Source organism: Pseudophryne corroboree, chromosome 4 (assembly GCF_028390025.1).
Source record: "Pseudophryne corroboree isolate aPseCor3 chromosome 4, aPseCor3.hap2, whole genome shotgun sequence".
NCBI lineage: Eukaryota > Metazoa > Chordata > Amphibia > Anura > Myobatrachidae > Pseudophryne > Pseudophryne corroboree.
This window is the reverse complement of record NC_086447.1, coordinates 933,670,938-933,688,798: the sequence shown is the minus strand read 5'-3', so window position 1 is coordinate 933,688,798 and position 17,861 is coordinate 933,670,938. Positions and strand designations below refer to the sequence as shown.

The 17,861-nt window shown below is 46.6% G+C and overlaps 1 protein-coding gene across 1 annotated transcript in view; it reads left to right on the top strand.

Annotated features, from left to right (window-relative positions):
• USH2A (usherin) overlaps positions 1-17,861 on the top strand; it is a 1,656,840-nt gene that overhangs the window by 1,392,488 nt on the left and 246,491 nt on the right. Inside the window, exons 58-59 of the mRNA XM_063919430.1 lie at positions 13,281-13,388; positions 13,471-13,654. Of these exons, the coding sequence (XP_063775500.1) occupies positions 13,281-13,388; positions 13,471-13,654 (292 nt within the window). The remainder of the gene's footprint in view (positions 1-13,280; positions 13,389-13,470; positions 13,655-17,861) is intronic.

The following is a 17,861-nucleotide window of genomic DNA, read 5'->3' as shown; positions in this document are numbered from 1 at the left end:
TTGCCAGTGACATGGCCTGCAGGACTATTGGCATTCCTGGGGAAGGAGGAAATTGACACTGAGGGAGTTGGTGGGGTGGTTTGCGTGAGCTTGGTTACAAGAGGAAGGGATTTACTGGTCAGTGGACTGCTTCCGCTGTCGGCCCAAGTTTTTGAACTTGTCACTGACTTATTATGAATGCGCTGCAGGTGACGTATAAGGGAGGATGTTCCGAGGTGGTTAACGTCCTTACCCCTACTTATTACAGCTTGACAAAGGGAACACACGGCTTGACACCTGTTGTCCGCATTTCTGGTGAAATACTTCCACACCGAAGAGCTGATTTTTTTGGTATTTTCACCAGGCATGTCAACGGCCATATTCCTACCACGGACAACAGGTGTCTCCCCGGGTGCCTGACTTAAACAAACCACCTCACCATCAGATTCCTCCTGGTCAATTTCCTCCCCAGCGCCAGCAACACCCATATCCTCCTCATCCTGGTGTACTTCAACACTGACATCTTCAATCTGACTATCAGGAACTGGACTGCGGGTGCTCCTTCCATCACTTGCAGGGGGCGTGCAAATGGTGGAAGGCGCATGCTCTTCACGTCCAGTGTTGGGAAGGTCAGGCATCGCAACCGACACAATTGGAGTCGGACTCTCCTTTTGGATTTGGGATTTCGAAGAACGCACAGTTCTTTGCGGTGCTACTGCTTTTGCCAGCTTTAGTCTTTTCATTTTTCTAGCGAGAGGCTGAGTGCTTCCATCCTCATGTGAAGCTGAACCACTAGCCATGAACATAGGCCAGGGCCTCAGCCGTTCCTTGCCACTCCGTGTGGTAAATGGCATATTGGCAAGTTTACGCTTCTCCTCCGACAATTTTATTTTAGGTTTTGGAGTCCTTTTTTTACTGATATTTGGTGTTTTGGATTTGACATGCTCTGTACTATGACATTGGGCATCGGCCTTGGCAGACGACGTTGCTGGCATTTCATCGTCTCGGCCATGACTAGTGGCAGCAGCTTCAGCACGAGGTGGAAGTGGATCTTGATCTTTCCCTAATTTTGGAACCTCAACATTTTTGTTCTCCATATTTTAATAGGCACAACTAAAAGGCACCTCAGGTAAACAATGGAGATGGATGGATTGGATACTAGTATACAATTATGGACGGGCTGCCGAGTGCCGACACAGAGGTAGCCACAGCCGTGAACTACCGCACTGTACTGTGTCTGCTGCTAATATATAGACTGGTTGATAAAGAGATAGTATACTCGTAACTAGTATGTATGTATAAAGAAAGAAAAAAAAACCACGGTTAGGTGGTATATACAATTATGGACGGGCTGCCGAGTGCCGACACAGAGGTAGCCACAGCCGTGAACTACCGCACTGTACTGTGTCTGCTGCTAATATATAGACTGGTTGATAAAGAGATAGTATACTCGTAACTAGTATGTATGTATAAAGAAAGAAAAAAAAACCACGGTTAGGTGGTATATACAATTATGGACGGGCTGCCGAGTGCCGACACAGAGGTAGCCACAGCCGTGAACTACCGCACTGTACTGTGTCTGCTGCTAATATAGACTGGTTGATAAAGAGATAGTATACTCGTAACTAGTATGTATGTATAAAGAAAGAAAAAAAAACCACGGTTAGGTGGTATATACAATTATGGACGGGCTGCCGAGTGCCGACACAGAGGTAGCCACAGCCGTGAACTACCGCACTGTACTGTGTCTGCTGCTAATATATAGACTGGTTGATAAAGAGATAGTATACTCGTAACTAGTATGTATGTATAAAGAAAGAAAAAAAAACCACGGTTAGGTGGTATATACAATTATGGACGGGCTGCCGAGTGCCGACACAGAGGTAGCCACAGCCGTGAACTACCGCACTGTACTGTGTCTGCTGCTAATATATAGACTGGTTGATAAAGAGATAGTATACTCGTAACTAGTATGTATGTATAAAGAAAGAAAAAAAAACCACGGTTAGGTGGTATATACAATTATGGACGGGCTGCCGAGTGCCGACACAGAGGTAGCCACAGCCGTGAACTACCGCACTGTACTGTGTCTGCTGCTAATATAGACTGGTTGATAAAGAGATAGTATACTCGTAACTAGTATGTATGTATAAAGAAAGAAAAAAAAACCACGGTTAGGTGGTATATACAATTATGGACGGGCTGCCGAGTGCCGACACAGAGGTAGCCACAGCCGTGAACTACCGCACTGTACTGTGTCTGCTGCTAATATAGACTGGTTGATAAAGAGATAGTATACTCGTAACTAGTATGTATGTATAAAGAAAGAAAAAAAAATCACGGTTAGGTGGTATATACAATTATGGACGGGCTGCCGAGTGCCGACACAGAGGTAGCCACAGCCGTGAACTACCGCACTGTACTGTGTCTGCTGCTAATATAGACTGGTTGATAAAGAGATAGTATACTCGTAACTAGTATGTATGTATAAAGAAAGAAAAAAAAACCACGGTTAGGTGGTATATACAATTATGGACGGGCTGCCGAGTGCCGACACAGAGGTAGCCACAGCCGTGAACTACCGCACTGTACTGTGTCTGCTGCTAATATAGACTGGTTGATAAAGAGATAGTATACTCGTAACTAGTATGTATGTATAAAGAAAGAAAAAAAAACCACGGTTAGGTGGTATATACAATTATGGACGGGCTGCCGAGTACCGACACAGAGGTAGCCACAGCCGTGAACTACCGCACTGTACTGTGTCTGCTGCTAATATAGACTGGTTGATAAAGAGATAGTATACTCGTAACTAGTATGACTATAAAGAAAGAAAAAAAAACCACGGTTAGGTGGTATATACAATTATGGACGGGCTGCCGAGTGCCGACACAGAGGTAGCCACAGCCGTGAACTACCGCACTGTACTGTGTCTGCTGCTAATATAGACTGGTTGATAAAGAGATAGTATACTCGTAACTAGTATGTATGTATAAAGAAAGAAAAAAAAACCACGGTTAGGTGGTATATACAATTATGGACGGGCTGCCGAGTACCGACACAGAGGTAGCCACAGCCGTGAACTACCGCACTGTACTGTGTCTGCTGCTAATATAGACTGGTTGATAAAGAGATAGTATACTCGTAACTAGTATGACTATAAAGAAAGAAAAAAAAACCACGGTTAGGTGGTATATACAATTATGGACGGGCTGCCGAGTGCCGACACAGAGGTAGCCACAGCCGTGAACTACCGCACTGTACTGTGTCTGCTGCTAATATAGACTGGTTGATAAAGAGATAGTATACTCGTAACTAGTATGTATGTATAAAGAAAGAAAAAAAAACCACGGTTAGGTGGTATATACAATTATGGACGGGCTGCCGAGTGCCGACACAGAGGTAGCCACAGCCGTGAACTACCGCACTGTACTGTGTCTGCTGCTAATATAGACTGGTTGATAAAGAGATAGTATACTCGTAACTAGTATGACTATAAAGAAAGAAAAAAAAACCACGGTTAGGTGGTATATACAATTATGGACGGGCTGCCGAGTGCCGACACAGAGGTAGCCACAGCCGTGAACTACCGCACTGTACTGTGTCTGCTGCTAATATATAGACTGGTTGATAAAGAGATAGTATACTCGTAACTAGTATGTATGTATAAAGAAAGAAAAAAAAACCACGGTTAGGTGGTATATACAATTATGGACGGGCTGCCGAGTGCCGACACAGAGGTAGCCACAGCCGTGAACTACCGCACTGTACTGTGTCTGCTGCTAATATAGACTGGTTGATAAAGAGATAGTATACTCGTAACTAGTATGTATGTATAAAGAAAGAAAAAAAAACCACGGTTAGGTGGTATATACAATTATGGACGGGCTGCCGAGTGCCGACACAGAGGTAGCCACAGCCGTGAACTACCGCACTGTACTGTGTCTGCTGCTAATATATAGACTGGTTGATAAAGAGATAGTATACTCGTAACTAGTATGTATGTATAAAGAAAGAAAAAAAAACCACGGTTAGGTGGTATATACAATTATGGACGGGCTGCCGAGTGCCGACACAGAGGTAGCCCCAGCCGTGAACTACCGCACTGTACTGTGTCTGCTGCTAATATAGACTGGTTGATAAAGAGATAGTATACTCGTAACTAGTATGTATGTATAAAGAAAGAAAAAAAAACCACGGTTAGGTGGTATATACAATTATGGACGGGCTGCCGAGTGCCGACACAGAGGTAGCCACAGCCGTGAACTACCGCACTGTACTGTGTCTGCTGCTAATATAGACTGGTTGATTAAGAGATAGTATACTACTAATATTATATATACTGGTGGTCAGGTCACTGGTCACTAGTCACACTGGCAGTGGCACTCCTGCAACAAAAGTGTGCACTGTTTAATTTTAATATAATATTATGTACTCCTGGCTCCTGCTATAACCTATAACTGGCACTGCAGTGCTCCCCAGTCTCCCCCACAATTATAAGCTGTGTGAGCTGAGCACAGTCAGATATATATATACATTGATGCAGCACACTGGGCTGAGCAGTGCACACAGATATGGTATGTGACTGAGTCACTGTGTGTATCGTTTTTTTCAGGCAGAGAACGGATATATTAAATAAAACAAACAACTGCACTGTCTGGTGGTCACTGTGGTCGTCAGTCACTAAACTCTGCACTCTCTTCTACAGTATCACAGCCTCAGGTCAATCTCTCTCTCTCTCTCTCAACCCTAATCTAAATGGAGAGGACGCCAGCCACGTCCTCTCCCTATCAATCTCAATGCACGTGTGAAAATGGCGGCGACGCGCGGCTCCTTATATAGAATCCGAGTCTCGCGATAGAATCCGAGCCTCGCGAGAATCCGACAGCGTCATGATGACGTTCGGGCGCGCTCGGGTTAACCGAGCAAGGCGGGAAGATCCGAGTCGCTCGGACCCGTGAAAAAAAACATGAAGTTCGGGCGGGTTCGGATTCAGAGAAACCGAACCCGCTCATCTCTAGCCTCAGCCAGTCAAGATAACGGAGGCTCCATCTGTATGTACAGGGAACAGAGGCAGATATTGGAGATGCTGCGATATCTGCTGCAATCCTCCGGTTTCATTTGCAAAGGCAGCCCTGATAATTAATACAAATTACCCTTAAAACGAGCAGGGCACGGCGCCCTGCTAAATGTGCCCAGTGGTAACACTTAGTTGCTTTGGGTATATATTTTGCTTTTGTATTCAAATGTATTTTTTATTCTCTTGTATGGGAGAATGGTGTGTAATGGGATTTCTGAGATTGCGTGTCTGGCTACAGTATATTGCAATAGTTGCAGCTCTGCAGGTGGAGTACACACAATTGCAGCATTTTGAATTGACCGCAAATTGCTGCCAACTCCGCATCAGTTGTCAATAGTCATTTTCAGTTTGCTGTATTAACTGGTGGAACCCGTTGGATCTGCTGGAGAAATGCGGCTCAACCACGTGTCAACCAATACATTTCTGCCGGTGGGTGGGATCGAGTCCCGCATTATTTATAAATTATAGGTGATTTGTTTATTTATTTATTTATTAACAGTTTCTTATATAGCGCAGCATATTCCGTTGCGCTTTACAATTAGAACAACAGTAATAGAACGAAACTGGGTAAAAACAGACAGACAGAGGTAGGAAGGCCCTGCTCGCAAGCTTACAATCTATATTTGTTCATAGCGTCTCTTTAAAAATAAAAAAACAGGATCCTCTGTAAGTTAAACGCCTCCTGGGGCTCCTCTTATTAGACTTGGTGGCATCCAGAGGTGGAAACGAGCCCCGTTCTCCGCTCCTGTCTCACGTGCACCCACATGTCAGCGCAGTTGTCAGTCGTCATTTATTTCTGTACCTATCGCTTCTCTGGAAGTTCTCTTTGCCTGAAGTAGAGAGGCATAAATCCAGACGTGTCCAGCGCCTCTATTGTGTGTGTCTTCCTGCACTAATTGATTTACTCTGTGTTAGAGTGCTTGTGCATGGCGTTTGATTTAGTGTAAGGGGCTTGGCGGAGATGTGACTGTCACTAATTGGTGACTGTTTTTGTCCTGGAGGAAAATGCTGTGCTCGGCAAATGGGTTCAGCGGCTCCTTTAGCTGGCGCTAGCTCTCCCCGAAGGTCATTTACAGATTACATGCAGAGTTTTAAGCACCTTCTATCCTTCAAATTGAAAAAAAAAAAGCTGCATTATAATCGCAGGACAATTCCGGCCTGACGTGGCCGCTGTACGTTGTGTTGTGTTGATTCCAGGCGGCTAATTAAATATCTCTCTCTCTTGCCTTTTGACATTACTTTTGCTGTTCTACACAATATGGCTGACATTCTTCAGCGTACATTTATCGAGCTACAGGGCTGAGCAGATTTATAGCCATTAGTGAATGCACGCGTCTGATCTCTGCTAGGGGAATAAAGCGCCTTTATCTGGGTTCCGTTTTATTAGGTTACTCCTTAATGCAGCACTTACTTACTGGAGGGAAAACTGTTCAACGTTAAAAAAAAAAAAAGTTTGCATTCCGCCCCTAATGTAAAGCTACGGTACAAATAATTAGCAAAAATGAGCAGAGATTTATCAAACCTTGGAGAGGGATAAGGTGGAGAGATATAAAGTACCAACCAATCAAACACAAAATGACAGAAGCTGGTTGCTACTTTATCTCTCTCCAAGATTTGAAACACCTCCCCTTATTTTGCCCAAAAAAGGTTCACTGATGTTTTGACTTATGTCTCTGGAGGACAGATCGTGGTGAACAAAGCTGAAGTAGATGGGTTGGAAAAAGTGTAAATCCCAAAGAACAGGACTGTCAGAGCCCCGAAGGAGGAACAGAATTCTGAGCCTAATTCAGACCTGATCTTAGCTGAGCTAAATTTATCACATCTATGATCAGCGACCCTGACATGCGGGGGGGTTGCGGGGACGCCCAGCACAGGGCTAGTCCGCCCCAAATGTCAGGCCCTGCCCCGCCGCACAGGTACAAAAGCATCACACGGTGGCGATGCTTTTGTACTTGAAGAGTAGCTCCCCACCAGCGCAGCTCCTGTCGCTGTCCGGGTCACAGCGGCTGCATGTGACATCACACAGCCGCCGCGGCCCGCCCCCCGCACAGTCCGGGCATGCCTGGACCGTGTGCCTAAAACGGCGGCAAAATGCAGCCATCCCGCCCCCTCCCGCCCAGCGGCCGCCCTTGCATGTAAATCAGGCAGAGGCGATTGCAGGACTAAGATGGCCGTCGGCTGTCTGGCATACGCTGGTGCACTGCAGCACCGGCGTATGCGCAGTTCAGACTTGATCGGCTGCTGTGTGAAAACACACAGCAGAGATCAGGGCCAGTATTTACTAAAAATCCGAGTTTGGCCGATTTGTGGTTTTTTTTTCTAAGTCCCAATCCGGGAATTCACTAAGCACCAGTCTCGGCAGTGTCTGGTCTATTCGTAATGGTTTGATTGGCAAAGTTCTGAAATACGAATGAATAGACCATCGGTCAAACGCGGCTGTTATTTCATAGAATACGGGAATTCACTATTCATTCGTATTTGGGTGTTAGTCTCTGAGGGCTCAAGTGCGGGTCTGTTTTTTTTCGATTCGTTAAAAAAAGCAGCAAAAAAATAGACCTGCTTTTTCCAGTCGAGTTTGGATAACCATGCACGGATCAGTGAGATCTGTGCATGGTTATCTATGGGAAAGGGTCTGTTTACTGTAAAAACTGAAAGAAAAAATTGCGTGGGGTCCCCCCTCCTAAGCACAACCAGCCTCGGGCTCTTTGAGCCGGTCCTGGTTGAAAAAATATGGGGGGGGGGAATGACAGGGGTTCCCCCATATTTAATCAACCAGCACCGGGCTCTGCGCCTGGTCCTGGTTCCAAAAATACGGGGGACTAAAAGCGTAGGGGTCCCCCGTATTTTTGAAACCAGCACCGGGCTCCACTAGTCAGAGAGATAATGCCACAGCCGGGGGACACTTTTATATAGGTCCCTGCGGCCCTGGCATTAAATCACTAACTAGTCATCCCTGGCCGGGGTACCCTGGAGGAGTGGGAACCCCTTAAATCAAGGGGTCCCCCCCTCCAGCCACCCAAGGGCCAGGGGTGAAGCCAGAGGCTGTCCCCCCAATCCATAGGCTGCGTATGGGGGGCTGATAGCCAAGTGTAAAATAAAAGAATATTGTTTTTTGCACAAGAACTACAAGTCCCTGCAAGCCTCCCCCGCAAGCTGGTACTTGGAGAACCACAAGTACCAGCATGCGGGGGTTAACGGGCCCGCTGGTACCTATAGTTCTTCTGCAAAAAAAATACTCAAATAAAAACAGGACACACACACCTTGAAAGTACAACTTTATTACATACATTCCGACACACACATACTTACCTATGTTCAGATGCCGACTCGGCCCACGTCTCGACGTCGATTCCAGGGTACCTGAAAATAAAATTATACTCACCTAAATCCAGTGTGTCGTGTCCTTTTTAAATAATCCACGTACTTGGCAAAACAAAAAAATGGAAACCCGACCACGCACTGAAAGGGGTTGACCGAAAGTAACCTCACCGCTGACCGCAAAGTTCCCACCATTGGCTACAATGGTGCGCATAGGCGCTACATTGTATCTCTGCCGTGTGCTGCCTCACAGACACTACAGGAGCACACAGCCAATCAGGAGAGTGCCACGACGTGGCGCACCCTGATTGGCTGAAGGGACCCTCTTTGACAGGAGTCAGGGGGGGGGGGTCCTGGCAGTCGGGGAAAGGGGTCCCATGTGTAAACATGGGACCCCTTTCAGTGCGTGGTCGGGTTTCCGTTTTATTATTTTGCCAAGTACGTGGATTATACAAAGGTCTGATTCTACACTAGATTATGTGAGTATAATTTTTTTCACAGGTACCCCAAGGATTCTACATGGAGAAGAGGACAGAGCCTCGTGGGAACATAGGTAAGTATGTATGTATGGAGGTGTGCATGTATGTAATAAACTTATACTTTCACGGTGTGTGTGTCCTGTTTTTTGGGGGGCATTTTTTTTAGTAGTAGTACTATAGGTACCAGCGGGCCTTGTTTTCCACCACATGCTGGTACTTGTGGTTCTCCAAGTACCAGCTTGCGGGGGAGGCTTGCTGGGACTTGTAGTACTGCTACTAAAAACAATATTCACATTTTTTCACAAGGCTATCAGCCCCCCATCCGCCGCCCTTGGATGGGGGGGACAGCCTCGGGCTTCACCCCTGGCCCTTGGGTGGCTGGAGGGGGGGACCCCTTGATTTAAGGGGTTCCCACTCCTCCAGGGTACCCCGGCCAGGGGTGACTAGTTGGGTATGTAATGCCAGGGCCGCAGGGACCAGTATAAAAGTGTCCCCCGGCTGTGGCATTATGTACCTGGCTAATGGAGCCCGGTGCTGGTTTCAAAAATACGGGGGAACCCCGACGCTTTTTGTCCCCCGTATTTTTGGAACCAGGACCAGGCGCAGAGCCCGGTGCTGGTTGATTAAATATGGGGGAACCCCTGTCATTCCCCCCCACATCTTTTTTAAACCAGGACCGGCTCAAAGAGCCCGAGGCTGGTTATGCTTAGGAGGGGGGACCCCACGCAATTTTATTTCCAGATTTTACACTAAACAGACCCTTTCCCATAGATAACCATGCACAGATCTCACTGATCCGTGCATGGTTATCCAAACTCGACTGGAAAAAGCAGGTCTATTTTTTTGCTGCTTTTTTTAACGAATCGAAAAAAAACAGACCCGCACTTGAGCCCTCAGAGACTAACACCCAAATACGAATGAATAGTGAATACCCGTGTTGTATGTAATAACAGCAGTGTTTGACCGATGGTCTATTATTCATTCGTATTTATGAACTTTGCAAATCAAACCATTACGAATAGTCCAAACACTGCCGAGATTGGTGCTTAGTGAATTCCCGGATTGGGACTTAGAAAAAAAAAACACAAAACGGACAAACTTGAATTCTAAAGCCCAGTATCCACGGGCCGATGCAGGAGAGATGTGTGCTGAGCGAACCGCTCAGCACACATCTCTCCTGCCGCTCAGCACAGCGCGACCTGTGCTGAGCTTGCGGGGGGAGACGGGGGGGCCGCTCATTTTACCCAGCGGGTGAAGTGAGCGACCCGCTAGATTGGCCTGCATGCAGGCCAATCTAGCAGCAGCGATAGCGATGTGCGGGGCCGCGCATCGCTATCGCTGAGGGGGCTACACACGGAGCGATCATGCTGATATTCTAAGCAATCTAGTCAGATTGCTTAGAATATCGCTCCGTGAGTACCCCCCTTTAGTAAATATTGGCCATGGGATCAGCGTGTGCAGCGCCACCTGCTGTGTGTAGCTGATACTGCAGTGGATCCTCATAAGGAACAAGGGATCAGAGTGGCCAGCCCACGTGTGTGTGACCTTGTAACCATAGCTACAGAGGACGTGTGACGTCTTGAGGAGAGGGTCATGTCCACAACAGGCATATCTATGTTGTTGGCTTTACTTCAGCTTTAGAATTTTTATTTATTTTTTTTAAATATGTTATACATAAAATGTAGAGGTTTTGGCCGGATTCGCAGTGTTGGGTTTTTTTTGCACTGGCCATGCAAATGTATGCAAATGTACGGAGACGACCACAATCAGCATCTCAGTTCTGCGCCTTGTGTACGAGGATGCAACATCGGTCACACATCACACCTCCTGAGCACGCCTAAGGTGCCTCAGAATGACCGTCTGAACTAAGGCGCCGGAACCAGTGAATCTACATAGGAAGTCGCTGGCAGATAAATGCCTGAAAACGGGTGTGACGCGCCTGCATTTATGTCACCACTCGCGGTTACCTCCTCCATCACTGAAAGACCATTGCGGCACACAGTACTAAAGACATCAGCTGTGCACGTATTGGCATTGCGTCCACCTCTGATTCAGACCCTTTGACCGAAGCGCAGTGAGTACGCACCACTGACTGCCATGATGTCCGGCACACATCAGGGTTTATTCCTACTCTCTGCCGTCAGGAGGCATGTGCGCAGACTGGCGGAATAATCTGAACCAGCCATTTCTCCGAAGGTGCTGCTTAGTTTAGCCTATTTTCTAAATTACCCTGAGAATGGCGAAGAGACGGGATGTAGTCATGTGACCGGCGGTCACCCAACCCCTACAAATGCGATCCTCCATCGAAGGCGCACAATGCGACCCATTAAAGTATAGGCGGAGACCGGAAAATAACGCCAGCTCGGAGTTCAACATTCAGTAGCTTTGACCGTGAATAATGGCGGTGTTCTCCGCGCAACAAGGACCTCCCCTGATAGGTGACCTCTAACCTCAGCAGAAATCTGCGTGCGCTGCTGTAAACGAGGCGCACGGTGGCACCAAAGCTGCATTCGCTCTCTGTACAGGACATGACCTCCAGGGATGGTGCAGGGAGAGCACATATAAAACCATACGCTACAGTGGGAATTCATATCCTGCGTTACACATTTTGGCCAGACATGAATCATTTAGCTTTTCTAATAGTCTCATATTCTTTCACCTTCGTGATATAGAAATTGCGGAGAAATGCACTTAGGACACAAAGGTCAAATGTTTGGGATCTGAAAATGAATATTTATTTGGGAAGGACGTCTTTACTGTTATTAAACGCTGATTTTATGTTTCAGGCAAGAATCAATTACTTAGAAACAGCATTAATTTCACCAATTAATAGCTTCACTTACATTCACTCCTGCTGGTTTGAGAGTCAAACTTTTGTTTTATATTTGGGGGACATATTGGGGGTCATTCCGAATTGATCGCAGCCAGCAACTTTTAGCTGCTGCTGCGATCAACTAGTCCACGCCTATGGGGGAGTGTATTTTAGCTTAGCAAGGCTGCGATCGCTTGTGCAGCCCTGCTAAGCTAAAAAAAATTCAAGCAGAAGTAGACTAGGGCTGGACATACTTGCGCGATGGATCCAGCGATGATGGGCCCAGCTGTGACGTCACACCTCCGCCCCCCGTTGTCCTGGACACGCCTGCGTTTTACTCACCACTCCCCGAAAACGGTCTCCAACGGTCCGGATCCGCCCGTCCACGCCTCCTTCTTGTCAATCTTCTTAGCGGTCGCCGCTGCGATCGCTTCCGTCGTAAGCCGCGATGTAACCCGGTGACCCCTGTCACCGGGCAACGTCGCGCACGTGCACAGCAACCGCCGCGCATGCGCTTTTCGCACCCGTTCCCACCGCAGCGAAAAAACGCTGCGTGCGAATGGGCCAGAATGACCCCCATAGTATATATTATTATTTATTAACAGTTTCTTATATAGCGCAGCAAATTCCGTTTCGCTTTACAACTAGCGCAGCAAATTCCATTTCGCTTTACAACTGGAAACAATAATAACACAAAACTGGGTACTAAGAAACAGTCATAGAGGTAGGAAGGCCCTGCTCGCAAGATTACAATCTATAGGGATATTATAAACACGTGATTTCTTTTTAAGATACATGCTTCTTTGGACAAATTCAATTAGACCCAATAATTTAACAGGCGCAGAAAACAAGGTTAGCCTCGAGCGTTTTCACAATCTTTAACTTTGAGCTATTCAATTACAGCCCGTTTTATTCACCCGTTAAATTATCTGTTTTAGGGTGTATACACGTAGAAACCGGGATAAGTTCCCGATCCCATCCGTTAACACTGCCGTGGCTCGCAAAAACAGGCTATTTAAGTATTTTTTTCAAGCCTGCTCTGGTCTAGAAAAAAAATTGCCGTTATGTGCAGCCTGCGGGCTGACATCGGGGACAATTGAATAGCCCCTGGGGATCAATTAGTCTGCGGTAAATTACCGCGGCTAATTGAGTATCCCTATTATTGGGGGCAATTCCAAGTTGATCGCAGCAGGATTTTTGTTAGCAAATGGGCAAATCCATGTGCACTGCAGGGGAGGCAGATTTAACATGTGCAGAAAGAGTTAGATTTGGGTGGGATGTGTTCAATCTGCAATCTAATTTGCAGTGTAAAAATAAACCAGCCAGTATTTACCCTGCACAGAAACAAAATAACCCTCCCAAATCTAACTCTCTCTGCACATGTTACATTTGCTCCCCCCCCCCCCCCCCCCCCCCCTCTGCAGTGCACATGGTTTTGCCCATTTGCTAACAAAAATCCAGCTGCGATCAACTTGGAATTACCCCCATTAACGTACAAATAATTGTTAACAGTAGCGTAATTCTAAATAGTTTGTACATCTATATTTTGCCGTTTTTTTATGACACCTGTTACAACGTTTTTATTTTGTTCTCTTTGATTTGATTCCTTCAGGTCTTCGGCCATATACGAAATACGTCTTCTTCCTCACGGCGTGCACCTCTGTTGGATGCAACAGCAGTCAGATGGCGTCAGGCTACACATCGCCAGCCCCCCCTCAGGGTAAAGACTTTTAATTTTTATTACCAAAATGCTGTAGAGATACTGTATAAAGCGGATGGCAGCTGATCTCCCTATGTTCTAGGAGTGCGGTTAGAGCCTTGCCACGTCACAATCAATTCCTCGGTGCTGGAACTATATTGGACAGAACCTGAGATGCCCAATGGGATGATTTCTCAGTATAGACTGATACGGAACAGGACAGTCATTTCCACCAGAAGTGGGGATTATCTGCGTTTCACGGACGTTGGCCTGCAGCCCAACAGCAGGTAATGTTTAGCAGTGATCTATATTAAGCTTTCAGGCAATGATTTGCAATGATATTGTATCTGGGTTTGGTACAAACAAGACTTTTACTTCCCCTTTTATAAAGGGAAAAATCATTATTGCTTAATCATTAAAAGGCATTGACAGAAGCTCCTCCAGGCCTCTGTCATTGCATATATTACAGAGACTTGTATTGACTGCAGCTACGTTCACCGCTGTGAAGAAATAAAACCCCACAGCCCATAAAACATTGTTAAGAGGCTTTTTTTTTCTCCCCTAAGCACAAAAAGTTTCCCGTCTGTTTAGGCGCTATTTATTTTTCCCTTGTTATAGCGTATGCGCATCTTCTACGGTAAAATATGTATAGGTTATTCTGCAAAGATCGTCTCATCCAGCCACACTGGGGTACGCGGGGATGTACTAGGTGCAGTCAGTCTGCGTTCCCCTGCGTCCAGCATTGAATGCAGCCCAGAGGGACCTTTATAGAGTACAATAAATCAATGATCTGATTGAGGCACTCGAGGGACATTTAGGACAACGCAGGGAGAATGCAGGCTGGAGCCTAAATGTTGTTTTTTCTAGCTTATTTCTGAAATACGGTTAAATAGATAAAAATAAATAATATTTGTACTCGGCCGTCATTCTCATTTTCCGAAACACGTGTCGGACACAGCAGGCTGACTACACGCAGAATTTGCAATCCTTGAATCGCATGCTGGGGGGCAGCCGATTGCTGGGCAAGGCAGCGCCGAATGCTGACCGCCGCACCCCCCCCCCCCCTTCAACAAGCAGAAACTGCAATCACATCGCAATTTCTGCTTGTTAGCAGAAATTAAGGATGCCTCCTGCCGACGCAGCTTAGCCTCGCCCGCAGGAGGCCCGTCGACATTTTTCCAATCACGACGGCTGCCACCACGATCACGCCCCCGCCACACCCCGTTCGCGCTGCACTGCCCCGCATTTGCCGGCCTCCGACCCCGCAACGCTTCGTCTCCGCTTATGCCGCCTCCGCCTGATTGACAGGTATAGGCGATCTCATTTTCTACGCCCCATCCCCCGCAGAAAATTTGTCCGCATGTGCAGGATGGGCAACCTGAATTAGCCCCATAGTCGGCACACGCCGGGGGGGCTGATGTAGAGGTGGAAGAATATTGCGCCAAAGCGCTGGTGCATAATGCACCTGTAAAAAAAAGATGCATTTTGCACAACGAATGGATAAGTTACAAATGTTTAGGATGAAAAAGAGCAATTTGCCCCAATATAGGACCAACTCTACATCAGCACCAAAGTCTGCATTCATCATAATCACTGAGCACATGGCGCGGTGAGGCGTGAGCGGACCATGATGAAATAATATTGTGCACTGTGTGGGTACATGTTGCTTCGATCTTGTGCATAGGGTTTAATAACGGTTCCTATACTATGGTGCATTGTATGGGGAACAGCAGAAGTCACATGAAATAAACCAAGGTGTCTGAAAACGGTGTAAGAAACGCCTGGAGGCCGGTACTGTGCCGCAGTAATGGCCACGACAGACGTGACGGGTGGTGAACCAAGAGCCAAATAACAATGTGACAATACCTATTTAAGAATAGAGTATCTCAGACATAAGTACATACGGGTTGAGTCTCCCATATCCAGAATACTTGGGACCAGAAGTATTTTGGATATTGGATTTTTCTGTAGTTTGGAATATCTGCATACCATAATGACATATCCTGGCGATGGGACCTAAGTCTAAACATGAAGCGCATTTCTTCTATGTTTCCTATAAACCTTATACACACAACCTGAGGGTCATTTTATACAATATTTTAGATTTGTGTATGAAACAAAGTGTGTGTAACTGTGTACATAGAACCATTAGAGAGTAAAGGTGTCGCTATCTCAGTCACGCGCAAATATTTTTGGTAGGCTCAACCTGTATTGTAAGTACCAGGGCCCTCATTCCGAGTTGTTCGCTCGCTAGCTGCTTTTCGCAGCATTGCACACGCTAAGCCGCCGCCCTCTGGGAGTGAATCTTAGCTTAGCAGAAGTGCGAGCGAAGTATTCACAATATAGCGAAAAGATTTTTCTTTGCAGTTTCTGAGTAGCTCGAGACTTACTCCTCCAGTGCGATCAGTTCAGTGCTTGTCGTTCCTGGTTTGACGTCACAAACACACCCAGCGTTCGCCCAGACACTCCTCCGTTTCTCCAGCCGCTCCCACGTTTTTCCCTGAAACGGCTGCGTTTTTCCAAACACTCCCCTAAAACGGCCAGTTTCCGCCCAGAAACACCCACTTCCTGTCAATCACACTCCGATCTCCAGAACGAAGAAAAAACCTCGTAATGCCGTGAGTAAAATACCAAACTTCATAGCAAATTTACTTGGCGCAGCCGCAGTGCGAACATTGCGCATGCGCAGTTAGCGGAAAATCGCACCGATGCGAAGGAAAATAACGAGCGAACAACTCGGAATGAGGGCCCATGTTTGTGAGATATCTGCTTCAATTAGAAATCACACACCGATGTTTTTATGTCTTTACGCAGCAATGTACTGTGTCTGTGAAGCATGCACCGTTTCTTAGCTATACACCTACAATATCTCTTTTTTTTTTATTAAAAATAAAAAAAAAGGAAAAGAATGGCTGCCGGACACAGGGAGGCGCAGACTCTGAGATTTAGTGAGTCGCGTAGCGGCGGAGGGGGGAAAAGGAGGAAGAGGATGTCACAATGAAAGCAGAGTTCTGATTTCCTAAGGCCTGTGACTGTGGTTGTCATGGTAGTCACATGACACTGTGGAAACTGCAGAATTATAAATCATTAAATAGCTGACTGAAAAAAAAGAAAGGATAAAAGTTAGTAGCAGTAATAATTAATAATTGATCGTTATTTACTATTAATAGAAGTAATAATAATTACCAAAGAAAAGGTAATTAAGTATTACTAGTATTATTATTATTAGTAGTAGTAGTAGTAGTAGTAGTAGTAGTATTATATCAAGGAAAAAAGATAATAATAATAATAATAATAATAATAATGATTATTATTATTAGTAATAATAATTACCAAGGTTATAATATTAACAACAATAATAATAATAATAATAATAATTCTTATTATTATTATTATTATTATTATTATTAATAATAATAATAATTAACAAAGAAAACAGGTAATTAGTAATAGTATCTTTTATTGCCTTGCTGCTTACTTTAATAATGCACAAAAATATAATTTATAAATCTGATAGTTAATCAGAGAAAAACATAATTTCTTTGCCACTTTTAAAGTTGACTGTGCGATTCCCCAGCGTCCTCTCCACGGCGTCAGTTTCTGCAGTCACAGATAGGTCACAGCAAGTGTCTTTGTGTGGTCTCCCGCCTCCGCAGGGCAAGTGCCGTGTATGGTCTTTGTGTGGTCTCCCGCCTCCGCAGGGCAAGTGCCGTGTATGGTCTTTGTGTGGTCTCCCGCCTCCGCAGGGCAAGTGCCGTGTATGGTCTTTGTGTGGTCTCCCGCCTCCGCAGGGCAAGTGCCGTGTATGGTCTTTGTGTGGTCTCCCGCCTCCGCAGGGCAGGTGCCGTGTATGGTCTTTGTGTGGTCTCCCGCCTCCGCAGGGCAAGTGCCGTGTATGGTCTTTGTGTGGTCTCCTGCCTCCGCAGGGCAGGTGCCGTGTATGGTCTTTGTGTGGTCTCCCGCCTCCGCAGGGCAAGTGCCGTGTATGGTCTTTGTGTGGTCTCCCGCCTCCGCAGGGCAGGTGCCGTGTATGGTCTTTGTGTGGTCTCCCGCCTCCGCAGGGCAAGTGCCGTGTATGGTCTTTGTGTGGTCTCCCGCCTCCGCAGGGCAAGTGCCGTGTATGGTCTTTGTGTGGTCTCCCGCCTCCGCAGGGCAGGTGCCATGTATGGTCTTTGTGTGGTCTCCCGCCTCCGCAGGGCAAGTGCCGTGTATGGTCTTTGTGTGGTCTCCCGCCTCCGCAGGGCAAGTGCCGTGTATGGTCTTTGTGTGGTCTCCCGCCTCCGCAGGGCAAGTGCCGTGTATGGTCTTTGTGTGGTCTCCCGCCTCCGCAGGGCAAGTGCCGTGTATGGTCTTTGTGTGGTCTCCTGCCTCCGCAGGGCAGGTGCCGTGTATGGTCTTTGTGTGGTCTCCCGCCTCCGCAGGGCAAGTGCCGTGTATGGTCTTTGTGTGGTCTCCCGCCTCCGCAGGGCAGGTGCCGTGTATGGTCTTTGTGTG